Raw genomic sequence first — 19,217 nt, 5'->3', positions numbered from 1 at the left:
GTTCGAAGGAATATTTTGAAAACCAAATTTTCAGGTTATAATTCATGTTGGCCTTCAAATGAACGTTTTGTTACCAAATATTTCTTTTAAAAAAGTTCGATTATTCCTCTTTCCGTTAAGTCATTCAAACTTTAAACAAAAATGCTGGGACATATCCACAGCACCGCTTTAAGTCCAAATTATGCTGGCTGGCAGACCAGCCGAGAGCGTCTTTTAAGCATACTTGCCAACAGCAATTAATTATCTCTAATTGTGTCCCCCTCAACCGCCCAGATAACCTATTCTGAGCAACCTGTATGTAATGAAATGAAGCCCCCTTTGTTTTCTGCTGCAGTGCATGCAAGTGTTAGTAAGAGAGAAAAATTCCGCACCCACTGAAAATGTACACACCCCGTACAGTTTCTGCTGGCTACAGTAAGCGCGCTTCGCAGGCTCCTCAATGGTTTTAAGAAGTAAGACGTATGATGTAAGTGGCATGTTTTGGTTTAAAATCATGAGCTAAAAGAGCCAAACCTTTTGCTTAATTTCAGGTTGCGGTATAATTTAAATAAGGCGCTAATTCTCTTTCTCGCGTTAATAGGCCTTTGTGAGATACACACTCCATAACAACGCAGAAGTGTTAACGGCCTCATCTCGCAGAAAAGCCGGCGCCGGAGTCATTGGCCGAGAGTGAAATATCAACTAAAAATATCCCGAGGAACAAAGAAGGGGACATGTGGGCTACCTTGGTCATGTGACCTTGTGATATCGTCACAACCTGCAAAACCTGCGTTTTCTGGCTCTTATTCTATACGGAGTGTATTGTACATGCTTCGCAAATTGAAAAAGCCTGTACTCTGAAGCACTCCTAACTCTTTCGACAGCAGCTATGGTTCCTAAAGCAATGAGTTAATCAGTGGAAGATGCCTTCATTATGCAATGAATTACACCTAGCTTATGCCACTGCTGACGGAGATCATGATGTGGTGAGATATGGTAAGAAACTCTGCATTTAAGGTCCCTTTTAAGGATTTGGCTCCGTGCGCTTAAAATTTACTCACGCATGCAGCACTGCTCAAGGGATATCTTCAGCGTCGCCGTCTTGGCGTGGCACGCGGAGCGGAGCGCCTGTCCCCCCGTGCGGCACAGCGCATTCTCGGCGGCCAGCTGCAGCACCTTGGTCATGCCGCGCGAGTACGAGTAGTTGGGCAGAAGCCGCGCAAACTGCAGCACTGTCCGGATGAGCAGCGTCAGCACGGCGTTGTTCAGCGTGACCGCGTAGTGCTCCATGAACACAGAGCCCAGGCAGCACACCGAGGCTGTTGAGCGCACGCAAAGGAGACACAAAGAGTTGCGCCCGCGCTGCTGCTCCCACCATACGTATCTGCTACAGGACAAACCTCTACAATTTTTTAACCACTTCTTTCAAACACTTTTTGAGGCGAAAACCTTTAATGCCTCATCGTTGTCGACAGAAGGTTGTCGGCAGAAGGCTGTCACCAGAAGGTTGTCAGAAGAGGTGTCACGCTTTTTCTACTCAGACCAGAAAAAAAATCTTTGCGCACGATGGGATTCAAACCACCATCCTTCCGTTCCGCAGCCGAGTGTGCTAATGGTTTCCCTACTTCCTCCCAACGCATATCTAGTTACCCTTGTCTGGGACGCTGGAGAGTGTTTGCAGAAAGGTGTCAAATCATCATCATCATCATCATCATTTATTTGACCCTTAAAGGCCCCTGGGGGGGGGGGGGGTATTGGGCGCATGCCCAATACCCCCCAAACGGCTACCTCCCAAATGCCCTCCAGTGTCTCCAGCATTTAAGATTCACAAACAATTATGTACTTAATTAACATCTTAACCACACATCAGTGACACAAGCAGCAAACACCGTGCTTTAGGTCAACAAAGTGCCCCCCCCCCCCCCTCCGCCCCCCTGAATTTTTTTTTCCTGACATGTCTACTATTCCCGATGCTAATGTAGTGGCCAGACAAAAATAGGATGCGGCATTGCTCGACGTCCCATGTCCAACACCTCTTCAGACAGCCGCTCATCGAGTCCCGACCAGCTACCCCTTGTCTGCACGCCCGTTCACCGCAGCAGCCGCCGCCTCCTGGGACTGGTTGATATAACAAGGTTGATATAACAGTCCTTCGTGCGGCCTGTGCGGTGAGTGCACATCTGGGGGTTTGAGATTTCAATAACTAGTGAAGACCTAGGCGTTAAACACCAAGAAGTGTTTCGATAAGAAACCGCATGGCATATCACTGGTCCCCAAACTCTGCACAATTGTGTGTCATACTACGTATCGCGCCGGACCGGAGGGACAAAACCTGCATTAGTATCGCGTTATTCATATACCAGATCCCGTAATAAGCAGTGCTTCTAAACAGAGGCGCTAACTTTGATCGTAGGCAGCTGGTCTTTGCAGAAACTTTGCATGGACAACACTGAATTTCGGAATGAAAAAATCTGTTGAGGAAAGGAATGTCCTCGGCTTTTAACAAAGCAGCGGAGGAATCATTTGATGGAGGCGTGCCGAAGACAGCTTCTATTTCGTTCTAGGTAGACATTCAGCCGGTGACACCAAAATTTCTCAATTTCTTCCTGCGTCCGAACGACCAAATAATGTAAAAGCTCTTTTTGTCCATGCCGTGATAAAGTAAATTTGGTTCAGCACTTGTGCGGACGTCCTCAGACGGTTATTAAGGTAAACTTTACTGTTTTCTTAAGTGTTTACACGTAAAAAATTTGTTCGTGGTAGTGAGTTTAAACTGGACATCACAGCCTCTCAAGGCGGGTCGTTCCATCGTCTACACTAATTACGAAGGCTAGCAGCTTGCAGGAGGAGGGTCAATTCATCAATACACGCGAGAACATTTGTTCAATACGAACCAACGAGTCGCCCAAGCTGCAGTGAAGATTAACGACGTCAGTGAGTATTCAATATGCACTGAAAAGCCGATATGCGAGAGAAAATAAAGATATAAATCTTTTGACTACGAAGTTTCGCAATTTAAAATCCCGTCCTCTATTTCTTTCAGTACTCACCCAAGAAGGTGAATAGTTTCCTTAGATTGGAGGGTAACGAGTATCCTGACCTGTTAAACCCATATAACGAGTTTCCAACTAATGTAACCGTTGCAAAGCTAAAGTCTCAAAAAAAAGTTTCAATTCTCCTTCTCCTAATGCCCCATATGAATTTATTTCATGCAACTCACCAGCACCGATCAGCCACAGCTCTAATTTGCGCGTAATGACGAGCAGTGACTACTCACATATCACAAAAGTGGAGATGGCTAGCGTAGAGAATCCATATCCAGGGTTGTCAAAAAAGAAGGAGCATATATAGATGAATGGTAACGCAGCGTAGCCGTGCAGCATATTCATTGTAAGGATGTTCTCTGCAATAAAATTAAGAAGAAATGTCACAAGTTTTGTGCTTCTGACCGAGCACTGCATAAAAGTATAGAGCATGTCGTAGTGATTTAAATCATACTTTTAAGCTGATCGCATATATGCTGGAATAAATGCAGATATAGAACTAACGTGCAATATTTGTTCATAGTCGCAAGCCACTGCGGTGGCTCACTGGTTACGGTTCTCTGCTGTTCATCCAATAGACGTAGGTTCGATCCCGGCCGCTTCGGTTCCATTTCAAAGTAGTCGAAATGCTACAGGCTGGTGTACTGTGAGATGTCATTGCACGTTAAAAAACACCAGGTAATCGGAATTATTAGGAGCCCTTCACTACGGTGACCCTCAAAGTCCGAGACCATTTGGATGTTAAACCCCATAAAGAAACCACTGATAGCCGACCTACTACTTGCTTGTCGCAGTTTAATTCTCAATACCACCAGGGTTTTTATTATGCAATATACGCCAAATAATAGGAATGGGGCAAACCATCATGAATAAGCAACTGTTGTAATCTAATTAAGCAGTGGCCAGTCAGGATAAGACCTGACAGAGGCTAATCTGCAACACTTCGACACCACAAACAGATGTTATTGAACACGGCTGTGGCTGAAAATTTCGCATGGAAACAAGCCTCTCTTTTTTTGCAGTGCTTGGAATGTTTGCATGTTGATAGTATTCGAACGCATGCCGTGCTGGTTGAACCAGTCGTAAAAGTCCACCCAGAAGCCTGCGGTAACAATGCGCTAAAGAGCTATGCAAACGTCAAATACCTGACCTCACATTTATGCCTAAAAGTTTCTTCTGCCGAAGCAGGCTTGCAGAGTCCCGCGATAACTTACGAATGTAGTCGAAATCCAATGAATCCGCGTGGAAATAAGCTATTGGTGGCAGCACGAAGATGGCGGTTCCCATATAAAACATGAAGTCCCACACAAAGTTGCTGGCCCAGTAGAGAAAGGGGCTGACACCCGTAATGATGTGCAGGTGCTTCACCTGCAGCAGAGTTAAAAAGTTTCGTCACGAGGAGTCTTGGCGGTGCAGATCAAGTAAAACAGAGCACTAGGGTTAGCGTCAGCAACTGCAATGGTTCTGAACTGTACCCTAAGTATCAGCGTAGACTGGCAATGCACAAATGACGTAGTTCACCTAGACACTTTGCCTGAAACAAGCCTTGTGTTAGTTGCTGACGCCGAGAAAACAGTTGACGCGTACGCTCATGTTATGCCACCACGCAGGCTTCATTTTTGCGCGAAATTACCATTCATGTTCAGCAACATAAACAAGCACAAGCCCAGACAGGAATTATGCGTCAAAACGAGGACCGCTGGTGAATCGCGCTTCCACTGAGTGCATCACTTCACCAGAAACCTTTTCCCCCTGCTTGCAACATCTGATGGCGTAATAACACCTAGTTACGTAATAAATGAATAAGCTTGCGAATCCTGACGAAATAAATACGTGGGCCCATCGAAGCCACCGCGACAAAAGCCGTAAGGAGTGCGAGGGCAAAGCGTTCTCGTCGAAAAGGTGAGAGGAAGAGAGGCTGGGGAGGGGGCGAACGTCGCGACAGTTACGTTATTTAGCGGTTTGTGGCTGAACATCCTTCCATTAAATATCTTTTTGTTAATAATTGACGGTCCTTCCAGCCATTTCGCCGATTGTTCGGTTCGGTAGCAAGAGTCTTACTGCGCCTTCGCCTAACAGCAGGTCGCCTGGCTTCACCGACGGTGATTCTATCAGTTTTTCGTAGGCTATTGAGTTTTTAATTACCGAACTCTTGAAGTAATCGCACTAAAAATATGCTAAATCTCCTAACCGTCAGCCATATTTCTGCTTCTCTAGGCTCCATGGCAAAATATCATCGCTAAGGACCCCTCGTTGAAGGGTTGGCGCAAATAACCGAGAAGAAATTAAAACATGAACTTTCCAAGAACCCAGCGCCCGTGTCTACGAATGGTTTCACTAGGCTTAGCGCGTACCTGCAGCGCCCTCTCGGTGATGGGAAAGAGCACGAAGTTGCTGCACATCAGGCTGGAGGCCAGGGGCAGGAAGATGGATCTCAGCACCTTGGGCAGCAGCTCGCGGTACACGTCTCGGTTGCTGGTTGGCTCGTCCTCGACCTTGTTGGCGCCGTAGTCGAGCTCCGTGACGTCGAACGACAGGTGGGCGTCGTCCACTCCGGTGACGTAGCGCAGGCGTGCCTCATTGAACAGCCTCATGATGAGCAACGCCGAGTGCTGGATCTCACCGTTGTACCACAGGAGTGTCCTGCAAGTAAATAGCCTCAGAGATGGGGAGTGCAACTAGCTACTGCACTCGTTGCACAGTTCAGTCCAGTAGTTTATCGCATTCAGTATGCAGGATCCGCTTCCATAAACATCTCATCCGAACTTCTGCGTTCTTATTGGGAGAGTAGTGTGTAGAAGCAAAATGGAAGGTTAAGGTCCTTCATTCCGGTAACTTCCCTGATTCGTCATCACGAAACACTAGACTGGATGGCATAGTGAAAGAGGGAATGGAAGGGCACATCCGGTAGAGAGAGCAGGGCGGGTTGCGTTGCCCTCTACGACTGGAATAAAGCAGTCTCGTTCCTTCCTACATCGGTGACCAAGATGTGACGTCGCCCAAAATGTTTCCTGATCCTCAAAAAACGATCTCCTATAATATGGAAAAGCTACCAGAATAAAATGACGTGATGAGAAAAGCCGGATAAATACTTAAATACCCATTGCGAGGTCCTCACGTTTTTCGTGCTGTTCTCATATTAGGACATATTTACCAACAAGGCCAACGTGCATTACATCTACCGAAAGACATTTTGGCGACTACTGTTATAGCGGTGACCTTGTGACCAGTGCGCCATATGCTGTGGTGGCAATAAAATGCAAAGTTTTAAATCCAAGGCATTAAAATGGAGGGCAGAAAAACCTAGACATTGCGCCCTCCAACGCGAGATCAAAATGTAGCAGTAGTGGTACCAAACCTTCGTTCTCGTTCTTGCCACCCGTACGTGCACCTATTTCCATGATTTCGTGAAAAACAGGTGCACAGATGTAAAATAAGGCCCCCTTCAAACACCCAGAGTAACGATATCCTTTCAAGAGCATCGATTTTTTGTAACCCCTGCTCTTTAGGAGCCTATCCAAGCCCCCTTTTCGCCGCAGTCGACTATTCTAAATGGAGCGTTCGCAGTAGGAAAATTGTTGTTATAGTTATGACCTGCCGTTACTTTAGTTCATGGCCATTAGCGGCACATTCTCGAGCGAAGCAGGTTAGCCTTTCTGGTTGAAACAAATAGAAAAAGGGCTCACCAGTGGCAGTGGTCAAGCTATTCATTCGAGAGGAACTCTCCTGAAGTTATTGCAGTAAAACGAATTGCGTGCCAAATACCCCTTCACGCTTAAATGACTCATGAAGCAATACCGACAGCATCTTTGTAAAAACAGCGCAAAAGACGACGGACGTAGAAAGAACCGACACCACAAGAGGCGACTCGCAACGGCGAGTCGGCATAGCGTCATCGCTTGTGGTGTCTGTTCATTTTACGCCACTCGTCTTTCGCGCTGTTTTTTTCCTAAACTTTTGATGCCCTCCTTGCCGCCAATAGCATGAGAACGAGAGAGAACCTGTTTTCTTCGAGCAGCTGCAGAGCAAAATGCGTGTTGAAGACGTATTGCCGCAAGTCGCTCCTTGCTGCTTCCAACAGGACTGCGCCTATGCTTTGACTGGGTGGAACGAGGTTGACGTGGAAGCGCTCCGTGTCGAACATCGGTACGACGTAGTCGACGTAGAAGTCCGCGTCGCCGCTCACTTGTGCGAACCCCTGCGCACAGTAGTCAAAGAACGCATCATATGCATTGTTGCATGGTGTACTGCTGAAAAAAAAAGCTTGGAATAAGCGTCGAGAGAATGGGATATCAATCCGAATCCACTGCAGAGATTTATCACTAACGCCTCGAAGTTGTTGGGTTCTCAGCACACGTGTCTGAAAGACATAGCTGACTGACAAACCTTGTGACATTGATCTATTTTTAAGTATCCGGCTGCTATATCTTTTCTGCTCGAGTAAGGAGAAAGCGCATACTTGGGGGCGTACAGAGACAAGTTGAATGCTTTATCAGAAATCTAGATTACTAGCAAGTAGATTTAAAAAAATAAAAGATGCCAGGGCGCTATCCGAAGTCCAAGAAAATTTCGGAATAACATCGAACACGGTTCGAGTCTTACTAAATAAGCAAGTGATGCCCCTTAAATTATTTTTTCTTCGAGATTCATTCCACGCAGTCTACTAAACCGTTAAACACAGCAGCGAAAGCAGTTACAAAAAATGAAGCAAGCAGACAGGGCCTGCGCGGCACTATTTCCTGGAGAGAATTCAGGTAAAACAAGCTCAAGTTTGGGCCCTAAAACTGGAGTAGTTGGGGCTATGGACTTATGGCCGAATGCCAATGCCATAGCTAGCTTCATAATTTATCCTCATTTTGGTAGAAAGCATAAGCCAATTTTTCGCAGAGCTCCGGGGTTGGTGGGAATCCAAACAGGACTGGGAATACTTTACTTTATTAACAAATTACAGTTCAAAATTTTTCTGCCGTTTTCAGCTTCAGTATCGCCGCCGTTTTAAGAAAAGCGTTTTGAAGATGCTGAACTATGATCAGCCAGAACAGACCCAACTCTGGGGAGAGCTAAGGCAAAGGTCACGTGTGGACAGAGCAACGTTGAAGTTTTTGCATTTTCTTTTATCCCTTCACCTACTTGCACTTCCGTGCTTCGTAGAAATCTCTGGAGACCAGTGCGTTGCGCTTCTGTCTTTATCGTGAGTGATGCCGGACGAAAATTGCAGTGTTACCATTGCTAGCAAGACATGACAGTAGCACTGTAGCACTGTAGACAGTAGCACTGTAGCTCTGTAGACAGTAGCACTGTAGCTCAGCCCCAAGAAGCGTGTTATTATTTTCTTATTTAAACTTTTGAAGCTGCTCATTAGCTATTTCAGAAAATATTTAGCTTGTCATTCAGAAGAAAGGCCCCATTGATAACCTTTTGTACATGTCATCATGATATACAGAGGTAAACATATTGGTACCACCGCCACAGCGATCCAAAGGCTCACCAATTAATAAGCGTGCATGCAAGGCCACATAAAGTTGCCTAGTGCAACATAGTTGCCATCCTTTCCATGAAATACGTCACCTCTACAGGCACGTTAGACGCATGGAAACTGACACATGCCAAATATTTTGGAATGAATAGTACCCGTCAATCTTCAAGCAGAATGCTTTGTTTATATCTGTAGGTAGCTAATTGTATCAGTGCAAAGAGATAAAATATCTGCAATCACTCTCGCCAGCTTTGTCAAAAATCAGGGAAGTCAATATCTAGTGATTATTATCACAATGACTATCGCAAAAAATGCGCACTATTAATGAGCAGGAATGACCGAATTTGAGAGTGCAAGATGATCCAACTTCCAACTTGTACTTATAGCATACCTATTTCATTACCGCAACACTAAGCTTAAAGACTAAGGTTTAAAATGATAAAGATATTTATCGTTCACAATTTCAAGGTGACACTGAAACATGCTACCCACGTCATTACTTCCGTTCGTGTCGTATTCTTGCTCAAAAGTCACAATGTGTTAATACTCATGAAATTTTATTATCCCAACGCACTATCATAAACAACACATGGTTCGCGCTGCGCAATAACTTTCTGCCACCAAAGGTAAGTGCGAACTACGGAAAAAAATGCTGTAGGATGGGGGTTGTGACTCAGCACAACCTAGGTCGCTCTGCAACGTTCAGCAAAGCTTCAGCCAAACGTTCGGGCTGCGAGCGAGCTTCACACCTAAGGATCGTCGTCGTCTTTCACTACCACAGTTCATCACAGTGAGCGAGCGCGGCTGCTACACTACAATTACCTCCCGGCGAAAAAGGAGGCATCCTGCCGACTTAGGGCGCACACACGGTAGGCGGGTCGTAGTACGGCTTGAGACGGTCAACGTGCACTGTTTCACAGCCACGACGGCGTGCATCTTGAGGCGGGGAAAGCGGTTCAATAATGTAGTTGACTGGAGAGGACTGGCAGACGACACGGTACGGGCAGTGGTACTTTGAGATGAGTTTAGTGGAGAGACCGGGACTGGTTGAGGGAACCCAAAGCCACACGAGCGAGCCTGGGGTATAGGACGGAAGAGGACAGGTAGGGGCGCGAAGGTTCTTCTGGCGATTCTGATCTTGCGTTGTAAAAGAGCGGGCAAGCTGGCGGTATTCTTCAGCATAGGTCACTGCTTGAGAAAGGGTAAGAAACTCGGAAACAACAGGGCGATACGGAAGCACGGTATCCATGGTACAGGTAGGCTCGCGGCCGTAAAGAAGAAAGAACGGAGAGAAGCCAGTTGTGCTCTGTGTGGCAGTGTTGTACGCATATGTCACAAATGGGAGAATGCGGTCCCAGTTTGAGTGGTCCGAGGCAACATACTTGGCGATCATGTCGGTCAATGTGCGATTGAAACGTTCAGTAATGCCGTTCGTTTGCGGGTGGTAGGCCGTTGTAGAGCGATGAACAATGCGGCATTGGCGAAGTCGGGCTTCGACGGTGTCTGAGAGGAAGACACGGCCGCGGTCGCTCAGACGCTCCTTAGGGGAGCCATGGCGTAGAACGAGATGATGCAGGATGAAAGACGCAACGTCGGGCGCAGACGCGGATGGCAAGGATGACGTTTCGACGTAGCGGGTAAAGTGATCGACTGCCACTATGACCCAGCGGTGTCCAGCCGGAGTGATGGGAAGGGGCCCGTATAGATCGATGCCAACGCGGTCGAATGGGCATGTGGGGCAAGGCAAGTGCTGCATCGGAGCAATAGAACGGCGAGAAGGGGTTTTGTGGCGTTGGCATTCCGGGCAGGAGCGAACGTACTGTCGGATAAAACGGTACATTCCCCGCCAGTAGAAGCGGAGTCGAAGGCGTGTGTAGGTCTTCACCACACCGCCGTGAGCACATTGGGGGTCGGAGTGGAAAGAGGCACATATGTCGGAACGTAGGTGCCGAGGAATGACAAGGAGCCATTTGCGCCCGTCAGGAAGGTAGTTGCGGCGGTAAAGGAGGCCCTCCCGTATTGCGAAGTGGCGGGCTTGACGACGGAGAGTGTGGTTCGCAGGTCGCTGAGATGGTGTAGACAGGAGAGCGAGGAGGGAAGCGACCCAGGGGTCCCGTTGTTGTTCAAATGGCATGTCCGCAATATCAAGGGAGGAGGCATCAGTGGTGGCGGAAGATGTGGAGTCTAAGTCACGAGGTAGAGGGGACCGCGATAGTGCGTCGGCATCAAAATGCTTACGGCCAGATCGATAGACTACTTCAATGTCGTATTCTTGTAAGCGCAACGCCCAACGAGCAAGACGGCCTGAGGGGTCTTTGAGGGACGACAGCCAGCAGAGAGCATGGTGGTCGGTAACGACAGAGAAAGGGCGACCGTATAGGTAAGGTCGGAACTTTCCAATGGCCCAAATTATTGCCAAGCACTCCTTTTCTGTCACGGAATAATTGCGCTCGGCCTTTGTCAAAGTGCGGCTGGCATACGCAACAACATGGTCGGCGCAGCCGGGCTTCCGCTGAGCTAGCACGGCACCGAGGCCCACGCCGCTGGCGTCAGTGTGAATTTTATTGTGTAGGCTGGGGTCGAAATGGCGGAGGATCGGAGGGGACACAAGCAGGCGCCGAAGCGTGCATATGGTGAACGTAGCGTCACAGTCTGGCGTCCAAGACGAGAGGCTGGTGTCGCCGGCAAGCAGATCAGTCAGGGGAGGCAGGATGGAAGCGAAATTGCGCACGAAGCCGCGAAAATATGAGCACAGCCCGATGAAGCTCCGCAGCTCTTTCAGGGAAGTGGGTCGGGGGAACTCGGCGACTGCACGCAGTTTTGCAGGATCAGGAAGGACGCCTGGTTTGGAGACGACGTGGCCCAAGATGGTAAGCCGCCGGGCTGCGAAGCAGCATTTCTTCAAATTCAGTTGCAGGCCGGCGTCGGTCAAACATTGCAGGACACTCTCGAGGCGGACCAGGTGGGACGAAAAGTCTCGAGAAAAGACGACGATATCGTCCAGATAGCAGAGACACGTGTGCCACTTGAGTCCGCTGAGAACTGTGTCCATCATACGCTCGAATGTGGCCGGCGCATAGCACAAGCCGAACGGCATGACGTTAAATTCGTAGAGGCCGTCGGGCGTAACAAAGGCCGTCTTTGGCCGATCAGCAGCAGCCATGGGCACCTGCCAGTAGCCGGAGCGGAGGTCCAATGAGAAAAAGAATTCCGCGCCTTGCAGGCAGTCGAGGGCATCGTCAATACGGGGAAGTGGATACACATCCTTGCGCGTAATCTTGTTGAGGCGACGGTAATCAATGCAAAAGCGGATGGATCCGTCCTCCTTCCGCACGAGAACAACGGGAGAGGCCCAGGGGCTGTGAGAAGGCTGGATGACGCCCTGCTGAAGCATGTCGTCCACTTCTTTGGTAATGACGGTGTGTTCTGGGGCCGACACGCGATAACGACGCTGGCGCAAAGGGGCATGCGTTCCGGTGTCAATGCTGTATGACGACGGATGTGCGGCCAAGAGAGCTGTGCGGGAAGTCCAAAGACGGACGGAAACGTTGAAGTAATGCGACGAGCTGATCACGTTGGTGCGGCGAAAGGCTGGCATCGATAGATCGGGAAAAAACAGAAACGGTGTCTTGGTTTGGCGCAGCAGGAGGCGAACCAATGGCATCTATCTGGAGAGGGGCAGGTTCTTCAGCGACGGAGTATGGAAGAGCGTGATCGACTGATTCGACATGTCCCAGGCATTCGCCGCGGAGAAGCGTTGATGGACAAGAAAAAGGGTTCGTGACATAGACTGCGTTGTGGCCATCGCAGACAGTCAGAAGAGCGACCGCAAGGAGGAAACAGTGGCGACGGACAGCAGCATCAGTCGGAGTAAAGAGAACAGTTGAATCAGGATCGCAGAATCGAATCAGGAAGTGAGGGGAACCAGGGCTGCAGAGAAGGCAGGGATGTCAGTATCTGCGGCGACCAGCATTTTACCGAGTCGGGGAGAGGTGTCGCACGGCAGAGTAGCGCAGAGCGGAGACAGTTCAATGCTGGCACGGGCACAGTCGATGATCGCATGATGAAGGGTTAGAAAGTCGCAGCTCAGAATGACGTCATGAGAACAAGAGGACAGCACGAAAAACTCGGCGACATACACAACATCCCCGATAACAAGGCGAGCTGTGCATCACGCTAGAGGTTAAATGCGGTGCGAGCTTGCAGTGCGCAGGCAAAAGTTCGAAACAGGCGTCTTCACTTTACGGAGTCTACGGAAAAGGGCTGCGCTAATAACGGATACAGCAGCGCCTGTGTCTACAAGGGCGAGAACGGCGACGCCATCAACAAATACTTCGATAACATTGGCTGGTGAAGACGGATGACTTGGGAAGTTCGATGAAATCGCAGTTCTTGCCTCTAGAACTGCGGTTGTTAGTTTTCCTCCGGACGAGAGGGTGATCGCCGGCGCATGGGAGAGATAGATCGGCGACGGGGACAAGGCGATCGGCATGAAGAATCTGAAGAGCGGTCATGATGGAAGGAGTCCGCAGTGGCGCCGGAGGAAACTGGTAGCGAAGGAGGCGCAGGGTCGTAGTGGAATGGGCTTGCCTCGTCCCGGAAACTCGGCGTGTGTTGGCGACAAAGCCGGGCGACGTGGCCCGGCAAACCACAGGCGTAATAGATGGGGCGGTTGTCGTGGGTGCGCCATGGGCTCATGACAGATGGTTGGGAAACAGGCGTCGTGGCGTCGGGGTCTGGCGGCAGCCTCAGCGTAGGTGGGGGGGCAGCCACAGGCGGAAGCCGAGAGCTAGAGGGCAAAACGTCGGCGACCTGCTTTTGGATGGTGCGTCGCAGTGCGGAATCGAGGGCTGGCGCATGGTCGCCAGACACAGGCAGGAAGGACAGTTGGCGGGCCACCTCTTCCTGTATGAAGGCCTTGATCAGGGGAAGCAGGGAGGCCGAGTCAGAGACCAGACTGCAGACCGCCTGCGCAGGAAGGGTCTCGTCGAGCACGCCGGGTCGGCGTGTAAAATTCCTCTGCTTACTGAGGACGTCATAGCTCTGACAAAGCTGAATGACATCCACCACTGTTTGTGGATTCCTGGCGAGCAACATTTGGAACGCGTCGTCTGAGATGCCCTTCAAGATGTTAATTTTCTCGGCATCCGGCATGGATGGATTGATGCGTTGGCACAGGTCTAGAACATCTTCTATGTAACTGGTGAATGTTTCAGTGGCGTGCTGAGCGCGAGCGCGGAGGCGTTGTTCGGCGTGGAGTTTGCGCACAGCTGGGCGGCCGAATACCTCCGAGAAGCTGGTCTTAAATGACGACCAGGTAGGCAAGTCGGCCTCGTGGTTGCGGAACCACAAGTTGGCAACGTCACTGAGATAGAATAGCACGTTACCAAGCTAGGTGGCATCGTCCCACTTGTTGTGGGCGCTGACGCGCTCGTAAGTCGCCAACCAGTCGTCAACATCGGGGTCGTCGCACCGCTGAAGACGCAGGGATTTCACTGCCGGAGCCCGCCAGAACAGAGGATGGTAGGCGACGGGATGGGGGCTGTCTGGCTGGTGACTTCAGGCATAACAGACCGCAAAGGTAAGGTGCGGCTACGGAGCTCCAGGATGAGGACGAGAGGGGGAACTTACAGCAGCCTCCACCAAATGTAGGATGGGGGTTGTGACTCAGCAGAACCTAGGTCGCTCTGCAACGTTCAGCAAAGGTTCAGCCAAACGTTCGGGCGGCGAGCGAGCTTCACACCTAAGGATCGTCGTCGTCTTTCACTACCACAGTTCATCACAGTGAGCGAGCGCGGCTGCTACACTACAATACATTTTATTTTCTACGACACCATTTTAGAATTCTTTAAATTTGGACACAAAAGCAAACTAATACACTTTCATTGGTAAAGTACCATATACGTTTTTCTTCTGATTATGATTCTGATTTATATAATGTTATTTATCTTTTGTATCACGGCATCCTAGAGTGTGCTATTGTGCTTTATTTTGTATTTTATTTCTTCTATTTAAATCTCTTGGCTTTCTGCTTAACACTCTGTGCCTTGTTATTTATTATCTGTGTTGTTTCGCAATATAATTTGTGTACGTGGATATTGTTTGTAGCTTTTGTCTCGCATTTTACTGATTAGATGTGCATTGAAATTTATTCTCGCGGGAGGTCTCACCTGCGGTCTTGCACCGTAGGGCATGTGGCTCTACATTCTTATGACATGTTTTGGATTTTCAAAATAAACTTCGAGCATCAACTTAAAGATGACGAAATTTTTCTCAGTGTTCGCAGTCAGGCTCACTGGGAATAGTGATAACACTGATTCACTGACTACTAATCAGAGTGAAAGGCCTGGGTGCTAACATAACACGGTTCCTAATATATTGTTACAGGTTCAATTCACAAAGCTTATTTACATAGGGAGGTCGACCCGAGCCTCGCGCGTCAGCGGCAAGATACCTAACTTCCTCCTTTTCTTCCTGCGTGCGCACTTCTTCGTTGTTCCTTAGGGCCCATGCATAGCGCCTGACATTTCACCGTTCGCAGACGAAGCCCTCTGGGCCAGTCAGTCAATATGGGTCCCGAGAGTGGAAGGGCTTTAGCCGTGCGACATGCACGACTTGGGTTTTCCTTGAGCGGCGTACTTGCGTAGATTGGGGAGAGACCTCATAGTTAAGGTCACTGAGGCGAGCAAGAATGATGAACGGGCCTGCGTAGCGGGACATCAGCTTTTGTGATAAAGCACGCTTACGTAGAGGCGTCCACAACCATACAACGTCACCGGGCAGGTAGCAGACATCTTTGCGCCGGCGGTCGTAACGCTGCTTAGAGCGATCCTGCGATGCCAAGGTTCGTATCCGGGCAATCCTACGGGCTTCTTCAGCTTCTTCAGCGAGTGTTTGCAATAGAAGGCTCGGTGTCGAGAGAGAAAGGTAAAATGGTGTCGAGGGAGTTAGGAGGCGGACGGGCATAAAGAAGGAAGAACGGGCTTTAACCAGTTATTTCATGCCTCGACGTGTTATAGGCGTATGTAATTACAGGAAGCACATCGGCCCAGTTCTTATGGCGGGAATCGGCATACATGGAAAGCATGTTCGTAAGTGCCCGATTGGTACGTTCAACCAGTCCATTCATCTGGGGGCAGTACGGTGTCGCGTGGCGAAAATCGCATGAACAAAGACGCAGAAGCAGCGTCTCCCGTAATCTGGCGACCAGGTCACTGACAACAACTCGAGGAGGTCCATGCCGGAGGATAACAGCATGAAGAAGAAAGAGCGAGACTTCAGCAGCGGTGGCGCAAGGTAGGGCGGCGGTTTCACAATAAAGGGTGAGGTGATCAACGCAGACGATGACCCAGCAGATACTGTTGGACAAGCGGGGAAATGGGCCGAGCAGATCGAAACCAACTTGTTCATATGGTGTGCTTGGAGGTCGCACATGATGCAGGCGTCCAGGCGGAGAAGTTGTGGGGAGCTCGAACCGCTGACACTGCACGCAGGTGGCCACTTAGCGCTGAACCATGCGACGCATTTTTGGCCAGTAAAAACGTTCTTCGGTGCGGTTAAGGGTCCTGGCACACCCCAAGTGCCCAGCCATGACGTCATCGTCAATTGCGTTTAGAGTAGCCGGAACAGAGTAGCCGGAACGACGAAAAGAAAGCGCGCACCTCCAGACGAGTAATTAGTTCTACAGAGTAAATCGCCGCGAATGCAAAAGGGCTTGCGGATGTCGGGTCACGGGCTTCAGCAAAAAGTGGCGCCAAGTGCTGATCCTTGCGTTGTTCGGCCTGGAAAGTGCCAAGATCCGGAAACTCTTGGGAAACGGCAGTGAGGTAGTGGTCAAAGTTTTCATCATCGGAAGTAGTAGCCGTGAGCGGCAGCCACAAGTGGTCATCTGCGTCGGCGTGTTGGCGGCCACTTTTGTAAGACACTTTGAAGCTGAAATCTTGCAGGCGTAACGCCCAACGGCCCAACCGACCGCAGGGGTCGCGTAGATTGACCAGCCAGCACAGAGAATGATGGTCTATGACGACTGTAAAAGCACGTCCACAAAGGTACGAACGAAACCGTTGTACGCCGAAAACAACGGCGAGACACTGTTGCTCTGTTAGTGTAATTGCGTTCCGACTTGCTGAGGGTGCGACTTGCATAAGCGACAACGTGTTGATTGCCCTCATGGCGTTTGTAAGGGATCGGTAGTGTACGCGGGGTCATCAGAACGCGGCTGGGGGCGCTCAAAGCGAAGCGTCTCCTTTCTTGGAACGCGGCCGCTCGCGAACGCCCCGGCAAGTACGGGTGTCCCCCCCACCCGCGGTACCGATTCGCACACGTGCTGGCACGGATGTGTATTTGTGTTTGTTTTATTTTTATTTTGTGGTGGAGGGAATGTTCTCTGCACGTACTGGCACGACCGTGCGTTTGTGTTCGTGGAAAGGGCGTTTTGCCCTACAGAAGATGGAGGGCTGGTCAGGCTCTTGATAAACCAATCATGTGAACATTGTAACATGATTCGAAGTTACCAAATGTGGGCTGGGCCTTTAGGGCTTTAAAATCGGGCCCCGGAGCGGAAAGCGAGGTTCTGTGCTAAGGTGAGATGCTATGCATCTTCGGCTACGCCGAGTAGGGGCCTCCCCTAGTATTAGCCAGTTCCACACTTTTTGTTGTTTGTCTTTTTGCCGTTGTATCTCACTTGTATATTCTGTAAATATTTGTATATAAATCTTCAGTTATTCCCTTTTTTATCCCTGCGTGTCAACACATCTTGAGACCGTCTCTGACGGGGCACCCCTGGTGCAAAGATCAAGCTTCAGTCTTGAGAGTTAAACCAACCGTCTCTGGCGGGGCACCTCTGGTGCAAAGAAGAAGAACCTGATCTTTACTGGCGCAGTCGACAGGATCCTGCGGCCATCGGAAGACGGCGCAGGAAGAAGGCTGAAGGCAGGGAGAAAGGCGACGACAAGGCAACAGGTCAGCGTTCGAGAACGGACCTGCGGAGAGACGGCGGCAAGGACGCTAGGACCACGGCAGTAGTCCAGCGACGCGGGACTGCGTCCGGTCAAGGAAGGCAGTGCGTCGAGAACTCGACGGTCACCGGCGGGTCGCAGCAAGTGACGACAACGGGCACAGGACCAGCGGCGTGCGACAGGTCATCGCAGCGTCCGGTGAAAGTGGCGGTGGACTGCGACGCCAAGGAGCTGGCAATGCGGATCGACGCATCGAAACCGTGAGTTTCCTAGGTCGCATTGTTCACGTCCCTGTGTTCGAGCCGGCAGGACAGCTGTGGGGTACGGAAGGCGGTATGGAGAGTTATCCAAGCCGGCCCTCACTTGATGTGAAGTACCGAGTAGAACTGGCGAAGGCGCGGTTGGCTTATTTTCAGGCAGAGCTTGCAAAAGTGAATGGAGGAAAGGCGCCGCTATGCGAGGAAAAACCTCCGGATTTGCAGGAGTTAGAAGCAAGGCGCCAGCAGCTAGAGCTCGAGCTGGCTAAGCTCAAAGAATCTAGGAGAGCTAGTCAACTAGCCAGGGAGAACTGCTCCGAGTCCCGAGCGGAGAGGCCGCCAGTGCTGGAAGGCAAAGGCATATGCCTGTCAAGCACAGGTGAGGAAAACAGCCAGGCAGAAGTAAAAAGTGAGCCCGATTTCTGCGAAGCTGGAGTCGCAGTTCAAGAAAGCAGCCCGATGGAACGCAGTGTCGCGGTGTTAGAGGCGGTGAACGCGCACCCCGACGATCCAGCTGCACAGGTTAGCTCTACCCCAGATAAGACCAGGGACGAGGGCGCGAGTTCCGGAATAAAAACTCGGTCTCAGGCAAGTTGCGAAAAAGAACAGTTGGTCCAGCGTGAAACGACAAGTGAAGACAGACGCCAGATCGGCGAGCGAGTGAAAGAAGGAAGTCAAGCGTTGCCGCAGCGGCACACTGTGTCAGGCATAGGGCATAGAGTGTCCCGTAGCGCTATTGACGCCAGGAAACTTCCATCCGAGGCAAATAACGAAGGTTGGCCTGATGTGCCGACTGGACCGAGCGCCGCGCAGTTGTTGAACGCACCCGGCGGGTTTCCCACCAGGTCCTTCGAGGACAATGAAATGTGTGGCGAGTTGCCACAAAACAAATTCGAATCAAGCGACTGCGAGGGAGCTCATGCAGCCTCAGACTATGCCACGAAGCCGGCAAGCGCCGATCAAGCGCGGAGCGGCAATTTCAAGGTTTGCCCGTGCAGTAAAGGTACAAATGGCTCCAAGCGAGGCAGAGTAACAGGAGGCAGGTGCGTGGCTTTCACGGTGGAAGTCGGCGCGGGGAACTGTACGTCCCGTGCTGCAGAACGCCAAATCACGTGTGGCAAAAGTGGCCGCACTGATATGATTAGGCTGGACAGGGACTATGTTCCTCAAGCAGTACGCGTTTCGAACCGGCGCGCCGGAGAAAGCTTGCCCTCAAGTGCGTCGCGTGCTGAAGTATTTGGACTTATCGAGGATCAGGACGTTGTTTTCGATCCTGGAGGGCAGCAATTTTTGAATTCTTGCCCCGCTGTGGCACCGGCCTAATGAGCATAGTAGCCATTGGGCGTTGATCGTGTCGGTTGAGACGCGTGGTGGCTCGAACTCACACAGGGACGCTCGGTGCGACCAAGGAGGCTCACGTGGCCGCTTTCGGACCCCGTATCAGTGCTACTGAACGCTCTAGTTGCGAGTGTCGGTGTGTGTGTGTCGAGCAGGACGCGGGTGT

General features: G+C 50.4%; 1 protein-coding gene across 1 annotated transcript in view; it reads right to left on the bottom strand.

Moving 5' to 3' along the window:
- The window catches only part of LOC149343362 (phospholipid-transporting ATPase ABCA3-like), a 67,658-nt gene that overhangs the window by 20,942 nt on the left and 27,499 nt on the right, over positions 1–19,217 (bottom strand). Inside the window, exons 12-16 of the mRNA XM_089546944.1 lie at positions 7,025–7,221; positions 5,378–5,666; positions 4,238–4,391; positions 3,257–3,382; positions 1,041–1,298 (exon numbers count right to left, since the gene is read on the bottom strand). Of these exons, the coding sequence (XP_089403070.1) occupies positions 1,041–1,298; positions 3,257–3,382; positions 4,238–4,391; positions 5,378–5,666; positions 7,025–7,221 (1,024 nt within the window). The remainder of the gene's footprint in view (positions 1–1,040; positions 1,299–3,256; positions 3,383–4,237; positions 4,392–5,377; positions 5,667–7,024; positions 7,222–19,217) is intronic.

The sequence above is a fragment of the Amblyomma mixtum genome, chromosome 5 (assembly GCF_055824585.1).
Source record: "Amblyomma mixtum isolate Tamu chromosome 5, ASM5582458v1, whole genome shotgun sequence".
In the NCBI taxonomy this organism is placed as follows: Eukaryota; Metazoa; Arthropoda; class Arachnida; order Ixodida; family Ixodidae; genus Amblyomma; species Amblyomma mixtum.
The sequence above is the reverse complement of the archived record's forward strand: the minus strand, read 5'-3'. Positions and strand labels throughout refer to the sequence as shown.